Source organism: Ptychodera flava, chromosome 5 (assembly GCF_041260155.1).
Source record: "Ptychodera flava strain L36383 chromosome 5, AS_Pfla_20210202, whole genome shotgun sequence".
Lineage (NCBI taxonomy): Eukaryota > Metazoa > Hemichordata > Enteropneusta > Ptychoderidae > Ptychodera > Ptychodera flava.
The window spans coordinates 27257805-27276415 of record NC_091932.1 but is presented as its reverse complement, the minus strand read 5'-3'; the positions used below and the strand labels follow the sequence as shown (position 1 = coordinate 27276415).

Below are 18611 nucleotides of genomic sequence, written 5' to 3'. Positions count from 1 at the left end.
TACACGGTTTAGGATGGTAAGAGTGCGGGACGTTGTCATGGTTTTATATTCAAACTTAGGAACAAATTGCATGACTCATATGAAACTGCACCACACCAATGCACAGCTCCTATATCTCACTAACTTTTATTTTGTTTGAATGTTTCGACATAACATATTCAGGAAGCAGGCCGAGTTTCACGAATAACCCTTGCCGAAGACAACTAAATCGCACCTTCGACGACACAAACGATTATATATTCAGTAACAGACGGCAGAATTGTTGTAATAGGGTGACTTGATCGTGTCGTAGCGTTACCGATAGCCGAAGCTAGAACCAAATATGTTTTGGTAACTGCCTCAAGAAATGGAATATTCTGTACGACGCCGAAGAGGAAATCTGTAGGTTTGTCCAACAACGTGAAGTTTTACGTTTGAGCATTTTCTCTGAAGTATAAAACATTCCCTTTCCTTCCCATAACAAACAAAACCTTCAGATTTCGTGCACTGCATCAGACACAAAGTGTTCAGTTCAGTAAATGGCATAAGGTGTTATCTGCTTGTCGGTTCAGTTTCGTTATCTTTGCGATAACCTGCACAATTGTGTAAAATTCTAACTATATTACAATATATTTTTCTGCTCTCGAGTTCGTCTTTGTAGGTCAAATCCAATAAAAGAATAGCCCTTGTAGGCAATCAACGCAGTATATAATTTACATAAACGCTTTTCCACAATATCTTATCCTGTGAGGGCGCTCCAGAGAAATTGGCTATTCAACTTGGAATTTTCTATTAATGGGGGGGGGGGAAGGTTGGTTCTATTATTGGGAGGGGATTTCCGATTCCCTAGAGTTGAAACTCAACGAATAAATCCCTTTGATCGAGCTTGGCGTGGGTGATAAAGAAGACTAAACATGTGTCGTCAGATGTCTTCACTTTCAATTGTAATTCAGTGAACTAATTTACTTCCGGAGTAATCTGATAGTCTTAAGTTATGAACGGAAAAATGTAAACACACGCACCTTGAAGGGTGATAACAGCCGTTCACATTAAGAATATGTAGATTCTTACGATTAGGCTAAGCAATGAAATTGCCACAATTTTATCGAACGCATCTTTATCGAATGGAAAGGGCGTCTTGGTATCGGCTTATCGGATCGCAAACAAGTCCAAATCGGAAGAATATCTAAATAAAATCACAATTCCATCATAATTTGCTCATTTTTCACAGATCTTACATCTTTTTATCAGGTCATGCTTTACCCACAGTCATCTATCATATAACTTCGGTCATAAATGCCAGACTTAATTTTCTATCGGTCGCTCGGGTGAACGAAAGGCGGGAAAACGACAGGACACTCCGATTTTCCCAACAACAATTTTGTATCGTTTTGTTCTTAGTTCATGCTCCAGAGCAGATATCGGCAAAAAGCACCCATGAGTGCCCTAGAAAATTATGGTCCTCCTATAATACCTCAATAATGGTTGTAATGGACGAAATTTGAATATAGATAGCTTGCCACCATACGTTCAGCCGCACGTCACGACATAAAACTCGTAACAAATTAATTGCAAAAATATCACGTTACCCGATACACCAATGCCTCCCTACCAGTAGTTTTATCCAGACATTTTATTACTTATAAAATAGTAATAAATTCCCATAATGCTAGCAATTTAGCGTTATTTTCATATGCTTTAGTTTCCAATCAAAGCTGCAGATTAGGGCTTCACCAAAATTGTGAATTATTTGGAATTTCTTTGTTGGTATTATTGTATGTCTCCGTAAGACACGAGGTATGTGTTGTGACCTCGTCCATAGGTTCAGTATATCCTGATTGAGTTTGGGCCAGCGGACAAAGAAACAGTCAGTTACCCCGAGAAGAAAACTGAACGCACTATTTCCATAAATAGGCGACGCCGCACTATAGAATCCTGCATATAATTGTGATGTTCCAATGGATGAGCGAACACAATTGAAACCTTTTGCGCTCATGCGCGCGGTAAATACCTTCCCGCCAAAAAATTATTGGTTGTGCCGATTTTTCAAATTCTCGGCGCAATTTATCATCGATTTGTACTTAAAAATACGTAAACAAATATTCAGTGCCCACATATGACCTTTAATTTTTCATCAAATCGCAATGAAACGATTAATGACCGACTGAGGAAATATCGACCGTAGCGAACTTAAATATTTTTGGCGTCGCACCAATCATTTTGATAAATGAACAAATTTTTACATGATATGCCACGTGTACCGTCTTCTGTTTTGGTTATACTTTGTCCGGTATGTTAGACTCTCTCAAAAAATTGTCCATGTACCAGATTATCTTGTGCAGTGCCATTCTTTTCGGTAATTTAACCTTACAATTCATTTTAACGGTCATTAAACGTGTCCCTTGCCCAGTTTAAAGACGCCACATCGAAAGGGCATCCTTCTGCTTCTGTTTTCTGTAGGGTACTTATTTTTGATAAAAAATAGGCTTCGTCATTAACCTGAACTGAAGCGCCTCCTTTTGGGCCACAGGGATCCGCTCGCATGAAACTTATATCCCATCCAAAAGTTTTTAGGTGCAAGATGTGATTAAAATGTCGGCTTAACTAATTGTAAATAGCTCTGCTGTCTGTTTTGTTTCAAGGTATCGCTGGAAACTTCACTGATGCGGGATGTTGTTGGTCGTGCAGTAAAATAAATGTTAGAAATTTGAACGCGTATATGTTACACGAGTGACACGACGAATCAGAAACGATCGGCGCTTCTTCGGCGCACATCGTGGCCATGTCAAACGCGACCCTGGAAAGGGCCACTTCTTATTTTGCATTCCGGCTGTGTTGCAACCAGACGACAACTTAAAGTGCATCTAAGCAGAATCATGATCGTTGTGATGCTTTCCTTGACAGTTTAGGTCTTGACAATAAACTAACAGGGAAATAGCTACTCGTTAGAAAGTTCACAGAAACGGAATTATCAGATGTCTATATGTCGAGTCCATCACATGGGAAAGTTGAAGATGAGCTGAAGCAACTGTGTACTAAGACCTGATGAACAATGTGCTGAATGACATTTTTGCAAGCGCGAAATTACGATATAAAAGTGTTATTTTTTCGACAGGGTGAATCATAGACATTTTTTAATATTAGACAAATGAATGAATAAAGGAATTAATACATAAAGAAATTATAAATAAATAAATAATAAATACATAAATAAATAAATAAATAAATAAATAAATAAATAAATAAATAAATAAATAAATACAACATTCTACCCACATTATATAATTTTTTTTTGAATGTGTAAGGGACGCGCTCTTTTATCACGCCATAGCAAAGCTCCCATATATTCAAAATTATGTTATTTAATAGATAAAATAGAAGTGTATTAATAAGGTAATCCATGACTTTGAAAAAATTTCAAAATTCACAGGTATAAAGATATAATTACGCGTTTCTAGATAATACCCACCGGACACTAATTACTGACGGGAATTCAGTCTGGCGTTTTACATGCAAGTAATCCACTCTTTCTATGTACATCCCCGTACCGTCGTCAGACATCAGTATGGCCATACAAACATCGCGGGAAATATGAATAATTAGGCCGCTTTCAAACATGTGTTGAAATTACCATAACTAGTCCCAAAGAGCCCTGTTAAAGTACTCTGATCTAAAAAACACGCCACGCACGATTTTCAAACCATCATGAGGACTGAGCGAGCCATTTCAGACGATTAACCGACCCCACCCTTGCAATCTGTGTCATCTTGACACCATTCTATACTCTGACACTTTAAACAGCGCATCACCAGGTAACCATAGCGACACACTCGGCAAAGGTCTCACGTTTTTTACACAAACTTCAAAACAGGCGATTGTAATTTACGGCAGGGGATTAGCGTATGTCATCGGCTGCAGACAAAGACACGGGACGGGTCATCCACAATGTCTCAACGTCGCTGTTATCGAAACCGTTCCTCTTTCTGCTTCATAGTATCGTATGTTCTCTCGTCGTGCAAACTACACCGGTTAATCGATGGCTTCGTGGCCAACAATTCACGCGCAACGGAAATTGGCGCACTTTTTGGACAAAGACTGGTACATTAAGAGTTTTTGGACTGACCTCACGCGAATTACTCGTAGTCCCTGAGCAATGAGACCCTTTTTGAGTTGTTGATATTTGATTAAGACGAAGGGAAGAATTTCAGGCTACTTTCCTGTCACCAAGTTTTGAAAGTGAACTCCATTCATTCGTGGTCCATTATTTTCTATGGAAGTCGATATAAAATTATGCTCCGCGCCAATAATCCAACTTCCCACATCGACATGTTTGAGCGGGAAAATTCGATAGCGTATCTTTTCAGGCGTGAGAACGTGCAATGTGCTTCAAGTATTGCACATTATATTGGTTGTTGAATTTAGTCGTGTAGACGCTTCAACAAACTAACATCAGACTAGATTGTCACGTACATTATATCCCCAGGCGTATTTACTATTCCGCGCCAAATTCAACCCCCAAGTTGAGGCGTAGAGTTGATTTTTATAGCAGTGCTTGCAAAAGCAAGTTTCAGATTTCCTCAATTTGTGAATGTTCGGCGTAGCTGTCACGATGACGCAACGAGTCCCTTCCGTTAAGTTGTGCCGTGGAACCAAAAGGCACATTCTTGTTCACTGCATTCATGTTTATTCCCAGCTTCGTAAACATCCAGATTCATTCCGTACAGTTCCTTCGTAGTCACGACTGATGACGTTGGAGTCTCTTTACGACATCGGCGTACTGTGCACCCATTACGGATGTAGGGTCCATCGAACTGCTATCGTATTCAGATGTTTAAGCATAGAGTGACCTTCGAGGGTCTATAATGCAAGTTTGGATGTGTTACTCTCAGTTATGGATTACGCGTTTACAGGGACATGCATGAGCATTTCGCCCTGTTTATAATTTACTGCAATATTGAAAATCTAGGAAGAAATTATATTAACTATATCAAACTATAGATATTTCATGAAACATGTAAAAATGTTTCAAGATCAAGCGACCACTGTCATGGTAAACACTCTGATGTCCCCCGGAAATATCTTTACAGCAGACAGTTTCACCTTGAGTGGATTCGATCGCTGGCACGGCAGCTGTAGTTCTGGCAGTAACGATCTCCTGTCGTCAAAATAAATGACGCGGGAAAATTGGGTTGTGACCTAACAATCAAATTATCCTCGTTCCAGCCACCCGTGTTGAAAGCGACATAAACGAGGTAGTTTTTATCATTTAGTCCAAAAGTGGCAGTTACTCAAATGTGAAAGACCTGATTTCATACAGGTATGAAAAAGGCCATACAATGTTTAAGGTATACTTTGGAAGATTTTGGAAAATATTAGACGTACTGCTATTTATAGCCCCTCGAATTTTTCAAATTTTATTCGTTATGAACGACACTGAACAGTTTTGGGTATTTTGGCGTTAGAACCCATATCCTGGAGTGGGTCGCACATTCAATTATCCTGTTCGACACCAAAACACGGGTACTAGCAATGCAGGTTATAAGTACGGCATACGATGAAAAGATCAGTAAGTACCGATACATCGCATAGTTCACTGGCCCACAGGCTACAGGTTGTCTGTTAAAACATTTTCCGCCTAGTGTTCCCCTTCACATCAAATAAACATTTTGCTTATAACCTTTCGTTATTCTGCTCCCGCTCTGTATTCAAGACAGAGTATGTCTTTCCGATTTGTTACTGCGACGTCCAACGTCACAATTCTTTCAAGTTGTACACAGCGAATACCCACTTGTCCTCTGCGGGAGCAGTGCGCATGCGTGCAGCGGCGACCGGACAAAGCTCTCCTATGTCTCGGGTACTTGTGCGCTAACAACAGCATCGCTCGGTGCTAGCAGTTAATATGGAACAGCAATAACCCCGGATGTGAATTAAAGAGCTAATCACTCATCTATGCTTTGTGCTCCACGAGAAGAGGATTAACGCCGAACACAGTTCGGACGTTGGATATGAACTCCAGATAATAAACGATTGAGAACATTTTTCATTTCCTCGCTTTATTTAATTCATGCAAACGATGAAAAGTGGGCATTTCTTAATCAACGGGGTCTGCTGTTGAGATGAAGAACGATTTGTTGCGTTTAAATTTTCATTTGCACTTGATGAAAGTCCCATCGCGCCCGTGGCGCTCTTGAGGGCACAATTGATGGGAAACTTGAACGGTTTTGATATGAGGCGCCGGGACCCTTCCGTCACCTAATTCTGCATTATGAAACTAGTCGTAATTTTCTAGTTGGAGCACTATGTCGCATCTTGTGATTGGGTTTTATTAGCGTTTTGGTGCACCAGGCCGAATATAGTCGCCGTGCCTCACCTTGTAAAAAAACAACCGTATTGGCAAATGTTGCCACAGGTGATTTGATTACTATGGCAACGCCATGATCGCTTCAAGTGAAATGGTCAGTTCAGGGACGTGCATGTATTCCGTTGTGAGACTTGGTTTTCCCCCCCAAGGTCGTCAATAAAACGGCAGAATGAAAATTGTCGGTGTGTTGGGATATCGAAGCTTATCCAGCCCAGAAGCGATGGTGTAATTTTTGAAGTGAACCTACATGTAGTACCACATGAACAGGGATATGGATTTCTGCCACGCGGATGCTATTAAAGAAACTACGCACTTAAAAAACAACCATCAATGGCGTGGAGATTTCGAAACCAACCCAGTTCGAATAAGCACCTTGCGCGGAATTAGAACCCATCGCACGTACGTATGCACACAAATACCCACAATATAGGACTTAGCCAGCCATTCCGATATCTTGAACGAATAGCGGTGCAAATTACACAGCCCAAATAACGTTCGGTTGCCATTCAAATCACGTCCGCGCGACTCGGAATTAATCACCGTTGAATAGCTATATTTACATTGGTGGCTAGCCGTGTGAGACCGACTACCATCGTCCCGAATAACGTCACTGGACCGACAGAATGAATCATTGTGCGAAACGAAATAATAACATTTGTACATATAAGTTACATATCTCGTGGCTCAGTTAAGCGCGCAACTAATTACGGACGTTGAGCTGGCAGGACAACTCGACAACGCGGACAAAACAAGGCAATGACATTTGTCGCATTCTGAAAATCGTGTGTCTGTATTTTCGGAAGTTCTGGAAATGATTTACATATATCAGGACACGTCTATGCTAGGCTTCCCTTCGTGTTTTCTAACTATATGAACAAAGCCGTAAAACAAACTGTCTGACACTTTCAATTATAGAGCTGAACGAACAAGTGTGCGATGACTTAGAGCTGTGACCTAACCTGTGCCCAACTTTTACGTCCCATCAACTTGGAAAATTCGTGAAAAATTTTCCGCCATTCCCGAAATTAGTGTCGTGATCATTAGGAAACGATCAACGCAATGTTACCGATTGTGCAGAGGCAGATCGTATTTCAAATCCGCCAGTATCTCCCGCCCACTCTCTATACTGCCACCATTTTTGCCCGCCATTTTGGAACACCTTTCAGAAGTTTGCTTTTTTCGAGACTTGGTGTTGTCCACGAGAGAAACGCCGCCACCTAGACTGACAGGCATTCATGTCGTAGACAACAGACGTTTGGGAGGCCCTGAATAGATGATCAGCATCTGTGACGTGAAACAGGTAATAAACTTTATGCCAGTAACCGATAATCGCAAAATAAAGCCAGGTTATCCTATACATGCTGAACGGGACGAATTTTATAGCATAGATAGGCAGGTAAAGCGTTTGTCATACAAACAGCTGTTGGGCTACATTAATTTACGTTTTTTGAATCAAAATTTGTAAAAAAAACCCACACGAATTGCTTTCAATCAAATTGTTCGCTTGCCTTTTTTCTAAAATAACTCCCTCTTTAGTCTAAGTTCTTGAAAAAATTTTAATGTATATAGATGTCCCACACCGATAACCCTAACCTGACCTGGTTATGCTCTTGAAGGTAGAATGCGCAGTGTGTAACTGATGACATTGCGCGGGAACAAACTGAACATGTATACCTTTAACGACGGACATTATCAGTTTCACTGTGCTAACAGGTAAATTTTAAATTTGCATTTGGTTAACCCGGACAATACTTATAGTTACAAAGGACGGTCAAAATCGCACGATTAACAGAAGCCTAACAAAAACGAGTCGCTAAATACGTGTGCCGGGAATTATTCTCAAGGACCCTGGCAAGCACCAGGCTTCCGAGATTTAATTTTCTCGGGGTTTGTATTTTTTAATTGGAAACATCAAGCACATTTGAGGAAAGCGATTTAACGGGCCACTTGATGTAAAAGTATTATGGTGCTACACGACATGGCATCTTGACTGAACGTATAACACTCACAAAACAATGGTCAACGGCAAATGTTTTATGTACCGCGCGTCTGGACTAAAGTAAACGCTGGTGGCCCTTCAGGGAATCGCTTCGATTCCCCGTCTGTGTCCGCTCTGTTTTTCCACCGTCCGCCTCCAGGATTACCCTACTCTTGAAAATGAAATCTCTTAATCCCATTGCTGTCTTTTTTAATCCGGTATTAATATTCAAAGGGATTACCCAATCTGCTCTCTATAGAATAACGGTTGATTGTACTGTACAATTCAGTTCGCTTCCGATGGAAAATGGCCAACTCTGGTCGTCCCTATCGCATGCGCAGTGGGCAGTGATTGGCGGGACGGGCGGTGAGTAAACGAAGCGATGGGTCAGGGACGAGTTTGGTGATAATGCGGTGAGCAGATCCGATGACTACTCCGCATATTCAAGGGAAAAGAGGCAACCCGCCGTCCATTATCGTTTCTTTATGGACAAGGGCGGGAGGAAAGCCAAATATTGAGGAGCGGTCGAGCTCTGAATTTGGCTTTCTCTTGCCCTAGCCCATAAATGGAATTTGTCCAGTGCGGAGACATGTTTTCCTATTATAACACCGAAAAATAAAAATGATCAATTTTTCTACGATCTGCGAGCGAGAGCCAGATGTGCCCTCTGGCCGATGGACACAAAATGTGAAATATACAGAACAACAACGGAGCCGTTCGCTTATAGTGACGTGTGTGCTAGAATAGTTGTATGTGGCATACTCAAACAAATCCGTACACTTGGATTTTCTCCTCATTTGTACAAGTGAGAAGCCGATGAAACAACTAGATACTGTCAGGCCGACCACTCCTCTCAAAGGTGTAAAAATTAAGCATATTGATATCAAGATAACGTCTTGTGTGTACAATGGTGAACATGCTCTATTCGCTACATTACGGTCGTGGTGTGTCGTCTGCTGCTGGTTTGCCGTAGTGAAAATTTAGTAAATGGGATACTTCTTATACTAAAAGCGCGATGATGGTTCAGATGTATGACATATTGTCTGTCTAGATCAAATGAATCCAAGTTTATACGTTTGGTAGAACTTGTTCAAATACCATGAATACCTATTTGAATATTATACACGTTCACGGGCCTCGAATATGCTCGTATATAGAGTATTCTGCTGGTCAATAACGTGGCCCCAATTGAGTCTGAACTTGTCGATGCGCGCGGCATAATATCATACACTGTGCCTGAGTGTCCGATATCGATTTGCAAGTTTTTCATGGATCAAATATTGACTTGCAATAGCTGCATTTTTTGAAATTAACCCTCTAACTCCTATATAGGTGGCCCTATAAAGGACCCCCAGGACCTGAATTATTCTGAGGGAGACATATATTCTACTCATAAGACGAGGTGTCTCGTTTTACGCGCCAAACCATATCAAGATACCCTGTGTTCAACTTGTCAACCGAACTGTAGACCGGATGTGAATATTTGTCGACAATACGATTGCAGATTGTACACAATGCAAGGCTAACATTTTTGTATTTTACCAAACCGAAAAAAAAATTAATTGTACTTGTTTTTAAAAATTATAACGTCCCTTCAAATTACTGCTTTTGTTTCAGGTGCTGAAGTACTTTGAACAATATTGTTTACTTTGACTTCTGCTTTTCTTTTTTTGGCAAGCCCCTCACGCATAACGAAGATAAAAGTCTACCTATTGGTTCCCGTAGCTGAGAAAATCGATTAGCAGCGACAAATCAATCTCGTAGCTGATCAGTAGACCCGCAGATCTTTCTCAGAATCCCTCAACCAAAAAACAAAGTTAACAAAACAAAGTGTTTTAAAGCCACAGTAATGCTAACTTTCGATGATTTTTTTTTATATTTTTATTTTATAAATCAATTGCAACTTCTTATTCTACTTCCCGAAGAATGTCAACTTAGCGTCTATATGTGTAAAATGCAGGGTTATTGTTTACATTTGAATTCTAGTCCGGACCAGAAGTCAGTTTTCAACAATAACAATGCAGTTTACGACCATAGGGGTTGAATTGACAAGCTGGATACTGTGTATATCAACATTCTTTGGGTAGAAGAACAAGGAATTATGGTTCACATTCAAAATAAAAATGGTGAAATTATCATCAAAAGTTAGCATGCTTGGGCTTTAATGTCATCTTGGAAAAGGCATGGTCATATTTACAAATTCCATACATTTTACCAAAAAAACTCTACATTCTTGATGCACAGCATAAATATGACCATTATCTTTCATTGTCTGCTTCACAGAAAAATACTCCTAAACCCGAGCGTGACGTGTCGACGTGAGAAATACTTAGAATCGCAGTTCTGTTATGCCAGAGCTTATCCGAAACTCCGCCGGGTGTTCAACGAGTGTTGCGATATGTACAGCCAATCACAGCGCTGCTCCAACTAAAGTGCGAATTAAAGCACTCGGAGCCCGCCGAATTGCGCTCTGACAAAAAAAGCTTCACGTGAATATATGGCGACTTCAAGAGCACACGATAAGACCGCGTGCATTGCAGAGGGTATAGAGCGGATGGGTATAGAAGGAAGATCCCTGTTATACACGACAATCTGTTCATATAGGGACGGTAAGACGGAACACAACTAAGTATTGATGGTCATTGTGATAACGATGCATAATGATTGATGATGATGATGATGATGATGATGATGATGATGACGACGATGACGATGATGATGATGATGACGACGACGACGACGACGACGACGATGACAACGACGACGACGATGATGATGATCTATTGCTGTTGTTTACACTGATTTTTCTTCACTTCTATTTATACTAATTTATATCCCTCTTATTACCCTGGTAACAGTTTCCATTCTGATGGTGTTTATCCGCATGGTTACAAAAGTGTGCGAATAAATGATGGTTTTCAGTGATAGCACAATGATCGTGCCCTTTCGTCGCTTTCATACGCTCCGCTCCCAGTTGTCAGTTGGTATGATCGCTGTATAGAAACCTCGAAGAATATAGCAACAGGCCAAATTTTAAAATACTTTGTGTTTTGTGCTATCTGCCGCTTCCGCTCACATTTCTTCCCCTCAATCCCTTTCCCCCCCTCTCCCTCCCGCCTCTCCCTGACATGGGAAGCAAAATCGGATAATCGAATTACACACTATCAATTAAGAACTGCTTTGTCAGTATCCAGTATCTCATATTGAATAATTTATCGGCATAACCCGATCGCTATTAAAAGATGAAATAAGAAGACAGAAAAGGGGGAAATAAAAGACAAAGTCAGATCTCGATGAACGTTGCGAGAGAAGCGTGCAATTTTCACTGACTTCTCGTTAAATAAGTTAATTAGGTTGATTAGCAGTTGTGTGCGCCCAGGCTAGTTTTTTTTTTACCGGTCTCATGTGCTCATTAGCCCTTTACGAACGAGGGATAATTTCAGCCGCATTGGACGATTACAAGCAAATTGTTCCCAATCAGAGAATTTCATCGTCCACTCACGGTCATCTCACGTTTCAGGATTTCAGTCAAAAAGGGAGAAGAAAATTGCAGCCGAGGGGACGCAAAAAAGAGGACAGCGGCTGTATCTCCTGTGAGTCTTACAAAAGTTGAAGTTTCCATTCAAGTCAAACTATCGTGCCAGAGTTGCAAGTCGGATTCAAGTGTGCGCGGTCGATCACCGTGACATTGCGAGTTGACGGGACTTTTTTATGTCGTGTTATCCTTTGCTATTTGTTTTTAATAATGACTCGCTTTAGGGGTCACCGGTACATGACACCAAGTACTTGAAGTACTCTGTTGTGGATTTTACCGCCATGTCATTGTGCTGTCTGTAGTTCACGTTGAAAGTTGTTTCTTTGTTCTACATACATTCCCCAGTCGGTTTGTTACCATGCATCACGACCATACAGTATTCTATCAATTGCACACAACATAAAACCTTCAAGGAAAGACAAACCAATCGTAAAATGCTCCATTCTGTATTAATATTCTCAGGGAGATCTGTGACGAAAGAAGGTCATGCCACAAGGTGGCCGGTAGATTTTGTGCTGCATATTACAAGTAAGCCGCTATGCAAATATTTCATTCTTATCAACACTTTGATTAGAATCTTCTCCAGCAAGGTGTCTTGCCCCACCCCCAGATAATCACTGTGACGTCATTATTTTACCCCCAGCATAGACCAGACAAAATTCACCGGCCTAGTCGCGTTCCCCAGTTATCTATCCGCTTCGTAAAGTGCTGACAAATTACATGGTAGAGGGGGTATGGGAGTCTCGCTCTTCATCGGTATTTGAGTAGCACTTGTTTTTTGATAAAATCAACTAATTGTGGCTATTCTCTTGGACCAAGGCTAATCCAACGCGCATTACTTCAAATAGACCGGAGCTGAGCTTTCTGTGCATGTTGAGTATAGGGGGCTCTGACGCTCGTTGTCAGGACGACCAGATGATTTGCATCCCATTTCGGAAAGCGACTCTCAAGTTTCCTCGAGGAGTTGGGGGGTACTCACCTCGTAGGTTGCCGATAATTTTCTTTTTTGTTGTTGGATGTGATAGGTCGTCGTGATCGGGAGACTGTAGTCGATGGCGGGAGCTTCCTCCAGAATATGATTGTTTTCGTTGGTTGCTATTGGAGACAAGTGCATCCTCTTTTGACACTCATTGCAGCTCATTAAGAACCTGGTGACGGCCTCACGAGGAAGAAAAGCGTAATTTTCTGCAATCTGAGAGGAACGACAACTGTACCAGTCAATGTACTCCATGTAATTTTCTGGGCGTGTTGTGAATTCTCGTTCGGGCTGTAAAGCTAATAGCGTTAGTCCTTTGTTCGGTCCAATTCTGCTCGCCCAGATTAGCATCGTTTTTCATCAATACTGTTACACGACCCACGGTTTTTAATTTTGTGCCGCACGAGATATTTTATTAAGTTTCGTTTGCATTGGCGCGATGGCGACGAAAAACTGGACAAAAAATAACCCTGCAATGAACGATAAGATTGCCTGCGTATATCAAGTAGACACGTTCAATACTCCCAAAACGACGTATTGTCATGGTTACAAAGAATGGGTAGACTGTCTCGTAATGGTCGTTCTTCCTCTTAGCAGGACTTTGAAATCAAAATTTTGTAACAAAAGGAAAGAAACGGCGAGCTTTGAATATTTATTTAGGTTCCATGATTAAAATAAGTATTATGGGATATACCATGCCGCGCAAGTCCTGAGTGAGAGAGTTTCTGATCCGTGCGAGATACTAGTCGGGCAGAGTGACCTCTTCGATGGAAGTTTTCACTCAATGAAATAATTTTTGCCCGCTTAAGGTAGAATGCGCCTCGAAAAGTGAAAGACTTAAACTTTTGCTAAAATTTTCCTTAAGGAAAATTTCAATCATTCTCTAACAAAATAAAGAATAAATATCGGCGTCGTCATGCAAATTTTGGTACTAGATTTACCGACATTTGAAATTCAAAATGGCCGCCATCCCTGTGTCAACTCTATGGGGAAAAGTAAAATTTTCAAATGTCGAAAATCTAAGCCGTTGAAAAGTTTTCTTACACCAAAAGCTTTAAAATGAACCCCCACAAGTGGTATATCAGAAAAAAATTGTAAAAGTTTGAGAATCCGAATATCTGTCCCCGAGGCGCGTTCTACCTTAATGTCGCTCATTCGTGTAGTGCAAGTATTATCAGATAAAGGGGAAGATTGTTATACTCACGGCTTTGTATGTGCGTTTCTGGCCGGCATGTTTTCCCCCGCGCGCGTCCATGTCGACGTGGACATTGTAGATGATATCAAAAAAGTCCTCTACCACTGCGACACGTTTGTAGCCTTTCTCGATGATAATAGTATCCTCCGAATGTGACTGCGAAGAAAGGAGAAAAAAGTTCAATCAAACTGCTGACTTTTTAAAACATTGTTACAACATTGTAGGTATTACCACACGCTTAAGTAACATTCCCCAAATAATAATCATATTTGAAAGACATGCTTCGAATACAAAAGATGAACAAATACATTCTCAATTAAGCCAAATAAAAAAATATGTATGTTTCCGGTAACCCGACCTATCCAACAAAACCCCGCCGACCCTTGACTTTTTTCGCATTTCTTAATACTTTCGAGTAAATTTTACCGTATTTTATGGATCTTGGCTACCTAATCCAATTTACTATTTTAACTAAAGATGTTTTTTTTTCTGTATGATAAATAAATAAATAAAATAATGGATGAGCCAATAAATGTATATATTGATGTATGTATAAGTAATGAAGTAGCAAGTAAATAAAAAGAAATCGTAGACAAGTAAACGACCAACCAACCGGTCAACTAATTGATATATAAATAACATAATCATTAAAAGACCCCAACATAACTGAATAGAGAAGCGACGAAAGAAAATAGTTTTTTTCATCTCAATTGCAAAGTTGATATATTCAAGAACAGGTTCGTTTCCTTTCAGATTGTCCAGAATAAAGGAACAGTGGTGGAGAATCCGTTGTACTGTACCATGCTGCAGCAACTCTTTTTAAGAGAATTAATTTCAATTTCTTTGATAGAAAAATCCGGGATTTAATGCGAAAGAAAAGAAATATTGAAATTCAAATAACCCTAAAATTAAATCTTGCCGGTAAAGCGCCTGAAAGGGACTATTTCAGAGAGCATATTGTCCTTGGCGAGGGAGGAGATATTGCTGCGAAAATTGGAACTTTTGCCCATCGTTTCTGCCCAATTTAACCAAGCATTGAAGCATAATTTGATCTGCAGTCCGGGCCTCGTTTAGAGTGCATAGATGCCGTCCCCTTAATGCAACTGGCATGGATCGAGTAGCGTGTCGGGCCGTGCCCTGCAGCTATAAGTAAGCAATTTGCAATTCAAATGACGGCCCTGCATGTTTGAGGTTAAAACACTCGGGTTTTGACCTTCAGCCTCGCTAAGAGTTTTCATCAGTGTCGTTGAAAAACACGGGATAGTTTGACGATAGCTTGCAGGTACTTGTGTTACATTTGTAGCTGGCCTACTTTGCTTTCAGCGTGTCACTCGCAGGAGACTCCAAGACTTGCCACAAGATTAAACATCAATATCGTATGGGCTACGTATGTACGTCAAGCGGCCAGGTGTCACTAATCAGAGCCTGAGATGAAGAAATGTCAGTTGAGTACTTGCTGTAAAATATCGTTTCTAAACTTCGGCTCTGTCCGCAAAACACTGGTCGGTTTTCTTGACATACCTGCTCATATTGTAGTCAAAACGAATTTATAGATGTCTAAATATACCTATAAAACGTTCTGTCTTAATATTCTGCCATATATATATATATATATATATATATATATATATATATATATATATATATATATATAACACATAACAGGCTTTTATTATTATATCCTTATATATTTGCATGTATGTGTGTATGTATGTATGTATGTATGTATGTATGTATGTATGTATGTATGTATGTATGTATGTATGTATGTATGTATGTATGTATGTATGTATGTATGTATGTATGTAGGTAGGTATGTAGGTGTGTGTGTATGTATGTATGTATGTATGTATGTATGTATGTATGTATGTATGTATGTATGTATGTATGTATGTATGTATGTATGTATGTATGTATGTATGTATGTATGTATGTATGTATGTATGTATGTATGTATGTATGTAATGTATGTATGTATATAGGTAGGTAGGTAGGTAGGTAGGTAGGTAGGTAGGTAGGTAGGTAGGTAGGTAGGTAGGTAGGTAGGTAGGTAGGTATGTATGTATGTATGTATGTATGTATGTATGTATGTATGTATGTATGTATGTAGGTGTGTGTGTGTGTGTGTGTGTGTGTGTGTCAAAAACGATGTATTTGGTGATTCCATTTAATTTAGTCAAAGGAATTACGTATTGCAGACATATTACTTGAGAACCCAGAGAGTTCTGAAAAAAAATACGCAGATACTACAGGTGTCGTCTAGGTCATTGATTTTTGCGCTAGTCCTGTTGTGCGATTAGATGTAAGCCAACGACTATTCGCGACGGATCAGTCTTAGAATAACCATTACACAAAGCAGCAAACTGACATATGAAGTGGTGCATTGGTGAAAATAACCCACAATAGGAACTGCCTAAAGTAAAGTTAAATATAAAACAAAAAGACGTTTGGGTCCCTATACAGTAATAATTAAATTCTGAAGACAATCATTTAACGGTTCCGTCCGAATGGTTCAAAAACAGATCAGATGTCACTGGTTTAATAGTTTTTAATTTATAGCAGAGTCTGTTATTTGTACTGGTGGTATGGTTCGCCCTTCTGCCGATTTTTAATTTACGTTCACGAAGCGAACATGGGCCGTTTTGGTTTTATTTTACCGGTACCCACAGAATTTTGTTACCGCCCTGGATAATTTGAACATTACCATACCCTGCGATTCGTAATTACTTCCCGAATATCACTATGCGATGAGCTGAGAACTTTGTCATTATCTACACTCATGTTTCTGCCTCGTGTTTTGTAGCAAACAACAACGCCTAGCTCCCAATCTGCTGGCAACGTGCCAGCATATGTGTACAAAGGAGAACAGCATTTCGTTTCAGTCCTAAGACTTTCGAAAACCAGGAAAACATTGCATCAGGTGTTCCTGTAAAGCACCGTTCAGTCGAGACCGCCAACAGACGTACAATGGCGATAGGTGAACGGCTATTTTCCGGTTTTTCTTCAAATGATTTTATACGGTACAGACATAGCGTCCCAGACGTCGTTATTACCGGTTCGAATGTACACCCGCACAGATCGCTCTGAGCTATAAGCTATGCGTTTCACATGATAGCGTGTGTTCGGATGAAGGACTTTTGAAAATTCGATTGAAAACACGGGACAGAAATCGACGCTGACAAAGATGAAATGAAAGCTCCATCCCAGTACATAATTCATTCCTCTTAAATAAATACTAGTCACTTGAACATGTAAACATTTCAATAATTGTCTTTTTTATTTTTAATCACGGCACAGGCGATGGAATAAGAGGACAGCCATTTTATTATTTTACTATTATCATAACTACAAACGTTAATAAAACAAACAACGTCTTAAAGCATGTGTTGATGATTTCGAAGACTTAAATAGGGAGCATGCGTCAGAAAATCACCTCTTTTTTATACTGCTGTAAAGTGGTTCTGAGCTCGGACAAGGGAACATATGACCTTGAGGAGATGGGCAGATGGTAATCAAGGAGATATGGAAGAAGAAACTAGGTACTTAATTTTCCTACCAAGCTGTCGCCGTGTTATTTTAGACAAGACTCGTTTAATGTAAGAGGTTCTGCACCGGTGTTGATGATAACAAGGAAGCATGTGGTATTTTTTCCTCTGTACGCCCGAATTCTCTTGGCCGGTCATCGGCTGCCATATGCAACTTTGCAAATTTCAAGGTAGCGCTGGACACTGAAATTTTACCCCGACCCGACCCGTTTTTCTAGTCATTGCGTGTTTGGGTAATGCCATATGTGATCGTGAATTTCTTCAACTGTATACGCTAATTTTCGTTTGAGGTGGCGGATCATCCTGTTGCCATGGACACGACTTTACGATATTGGCGACCCGCGCTCCCAGACTTGCCCACTCGGCTCGACATCTCCAATCAGTGTATGATCCCACCAGGCTCCCAGGGATGTGTAAATTTACACACATGCTCCAGAATAGCAGAGTCTCATTAATGCACGTTGCAAACACCTTTCCCATGCAGCTCGACGGTTCCCGTCGGAAATCAAACGCGACCTCTCACCTCTCCCCCTGCATATACCCACAATGCACTGTTAATCCAATTTGCGCTATGCCAGTCACCAACAGGCTGAACGCAAGATAGGGGCTTTGCTTCGCCTTCCACTTTATCCTAGATCGGGGCACGCTTAAAGCATCACCCTCCTGTCTGCCCATCGATCGACCTCTTTATCCGCGCGTCTGCCCCCGTCAATTTACCCAGCTAACTAATCAATTTTAATGTGTTCTCATCTGTCGAGCCAACGTCCCCCTGTAGAGATGCATCCAATTAAACATATGTGATATCCGACCTCTTGCGCTCAGGTGTGTATTCCTCGCGCAAATATCTTAGGCTATCGAAAGACACATTCGTAAAGAAGCCTCAACTATTGAGTCCGGCCCGCCGCGTCTTTGTATTGAGAGAAAGTGGCTACAACTCGATTTCCGATTCTTTTCCTAATAGACGGCTTTTTGTTCAAATTCTCTTTATGGTTAGCAGAGTGGTTCCTTCATTAATTCGTTCGCACATTCGTTCATGCGTGGA

The 18611-nt window shown here is 40.5% G+C and overlaps 1 protein-coding gene across 1 annotated transcript in view; it reads right to left on the bottom strand.

The window, feature by feature from the left end:
- LOC139133402 (nucleolar protein 4-like) overlaps window positions 1-18611 on the bottom strand; it is a 79996-nt gene that overhangs the window by 40641 nt on the left and 20744 nt on the right. Inside the window, exons 2-3 of the mRNA XM_070699969.1 lie at window positions 14034-14180; window positions 12833-13045 (exon numbers count right to left, since the gene is read on the bottom strand). Of these exons, the coding sequence (XP_070556070.1) occupies window positions 12833-13045; window positions 14034-14180 (360 nt within the window). The remainder of the gene's footprint in view (window positions 1-12832; window positions 13046-14033; window positions 14181-18611) is intronic.